This window comes from Thunnus albacares, chromosome 13 (genome assembly GCF_914725855.1).
Source record: "Thunnus albacares chromosome 13, fThuAlb1.1, whole genome shotgun sequence".
NCBI lineage: Eukaryota > Metazoa > Chordata > Actinopteri > Scombriformes > Scombridae > Thunnus > Thunnus albacares.
This window is the reverse complement of record NC_058118.1, coordinates 31,882,956-31,885,820: the sequence shown is the minus strand read 5'-3', so window position 1 is coordinate 31,885,820 and position 2,865 is coordinate 31,882,956. Positions and strand designations below refer to the sequence as shown.

At 39.5% G+C, this 2,865-nt stretch overlaps 1 protein-coding gene across 1 annotated transcript; it reads right to left on the bottom strand.

Moving 5' to 3' along the window:
* Window positions 1–1,193: 1,193 nt before the first annotated feature.
* LOC122995147 (stonustoxin subunit beta-like) lies at window positions 1,194–2,588 on the bottom strand (the record flags this gene model as incomplete). The annotated part of the gene is made up of 1 exon (XM_044370179.1): window positions 1,194–2,588. A coding segment is annotated over one exon (603 nt), but the record flags the coding sequence as incomplete, so codon positions are not given.
* Between the last annotated feature and the right edge of the window lie 277 nt (window positions 2,589–2,865).

The window sequence follows — 2,865 nt, the reverse complement described above, 5'->3', positions numbered from 1 at the left end:
TAAATATATTTTAATATCATCCTTCATAGAATAATCTACAACATATAGATACTGAATATACACACACCATCATCAAACCAGTCTGCCCACTGTTAGATTCATACTGGGACCAGTTAGACTGTGTTATGGGAGGACTGGTGGACACACCTTCTACTTTTCCTCCACATGTCAGAGAGAAACACTCAACTGTTTCATGATTCACTACATTTTATTTCTCAGAGCTTCAATATATTGTTGAATGCAGGACTTTTACTTGTAAAGGAGTATTTGATGGTAGTTTTACTACTTTTACTAAAGTAAAGGATGTGTTTTATTTCTTCCACCTCTGAACATATAAACTGTGTGAAACTCAAGTGTTGGAGGAACAGAAACATGAGCGTCTGCTGCCACCTGCTGTTCACTCACAGCATCACATCCTGTCAGAGGAGGAGCTGTTTGCTTCACTCACACTTTAAAACATGAAAACAGGAACATTTAGGCTTTAAAAAGAAATGAAGATGTTTGAAATAATCACATCCAGTGGATCAATAAACTCCACCAGTGTTCAAATACATACTTATTAAACATATTTATATGAAGTCTTTTCATTCACCATCAGAAATCAAACTGTCTCTTTACAGCGTGTCACCATTAAAACCATTAAAACCAGTTTGTTCTTCCACTCTCACATCAGCAGTTTGACTGAACCACATCATCTATCTTATGTGATGCACATTTACAAAGTTTACACAGTATATCAGATATGTTGTAAAGTTCCTTTGATGTATTTTTAGACTTTGATTATGTATCTCACAGTGTGTCTGTAGAACATGAATCCAATCGATCAATCTGATCAATAAACACCATCAGAACTCATCATGTTTGAGTCGCTCTGACCAAAAAAAGCCAAAAAAGTTTGACAGCGGATGTAAAAAATCAAAACGGACTTTAACTGACGTCAGTTGTGTCGTCACAGACTGTCTGAACTTTAAAGATCCTCCGCACATGTTTTAAGAATATAAAAATACTCTGCTTGGAATAATAATGTGTGTCTGATGTTGAACAACAGCTGTCAGACTGAATGTGAGCTAAACACATTAAACTGACACTTTAAACAGTCCTGAAACTGTCAAATACCTTCAATCTACTATATGAAATTAGATATGAATTAACATGCACACACACAAAAATAAATGGAGAAAACTAACATCAGCTACTGATCATCATGAACTTTATTCTCTACACAGGAACTAAATAAACACTCCAGAGAAAAACTAAATACTTCCTGTATGTCAGAAACACACAACAGCTCCTGGACTTCTCATCTCTAATGCTGTGTTCACATCATATGGGATGGATGGTAGAGGCGGGAAAGATTCCCATGTTTACAACTCGCCAGCGTTCATGTCACACAACAAATCAAGACGGCTGCATGATTACAAAGTTGGTGGAATGAGGCTCAAAAATACTGTTATTGACAATAATCCACCATATCCAGTAAATATCAGAGCTTTCAGCTTTTCCACTTCATAATTACCACTTGAATGTTGACCTGAATTCTATTTACAAGTCAGAATCTCATAATTAGCATCATTCCAATATGATATGAACGCAGCATAAAAGCAGCCACACTCCAGCTGCTGAGCCTCAGCCTTCACCATTAGAGGTGTTCATTTAACCAGCCAATAGGAGGCCTGTTGTTCTGACCATCATTTGTCATGTGATCTCTAAATAAGTGAAGGAATCAGGTAACACAGTTACTATGAAACTACTAGAAGAACTACAACTAAACATTGTGAAGATCCCATTCCCATTATCCCATTACAGTTCAAGCCTTTCTAATACACTAACAACAGAAAACAACAACAACTGGACTCAGTTTATCATTTGATTCATTTTACAAACAAACTGTCAATCATGTGGAAACCATGTTTACATTTACAAGCAGTGAGAGATCATGTTGGTACTAAATACCATCAGCTGTGTGTGATCCTGTACAGACTGAACTATCTGGTCAGCAGTGAGAAAGTTTCTCTAACAGGAGGAGACTCTTCCTCCTCCAGACCACACAGAGACACTGAGGAATCAGGCCAGTTAGACCAGTAGAACCCAAACCCAGCATACAGAGGCTGAGTGAATGTGGTGTTGAAGGTGTGGAGGTGGATCAGTGTGTCAGAGGAGACTCTGTAGAAGGACAGAGTGCCAGCAGGACAGTCCACATACACTGCTACTCTGTTAGAGACAGAGGAGGAGGAGGAGGAGGAGGAGGAAGAGGAGATGGATGTTGATCTGTTATTGTGACAGACATAGTAACGACCAACATCAGAGCAGAACAGACTCCAGGACTGATCATTCCATCCAAACCAACAGTCATCACTGTTTCCTTTCCTGCTGATTCCTCTGTAACTCACTGATATAAAAACGTCTCCTCTCCACTCGACCTCCCAGTAACAGCGACCAGTCAGATCATTTCTACACAGCAGCTGATAACAGACATCAAATCTGTCTGGATGATCAGGATATGACTGATAGTCCTTCACACGTGTCACCTTCCTGTTGTTGTCAGACAGTTTGAGTTTTCTGTTTACTGTGTTTGGATCCAGTGTGAGTCGACAGAAATCTGATGGAGAGAACGAGACACAATACAGCTGCAGTTATTGATCTATCATCTGTTTGATGATGACATCATCTTCATCCTCAGTAGGATGTGAATGAGCTTTGTTTTGATGAATGAAATGAAAAACACACTTACACTTCCTCAGACCTGGTGTCAACCATCGGACTCCAGCAGGCTGCAGCCTGAAAGGAGGAGGGGGGTCAGAGCAGCACGTTCTCTTTCAGCATGCAAACATGGACATGACATCACTCTAGAAAAAGCAGCTCTGA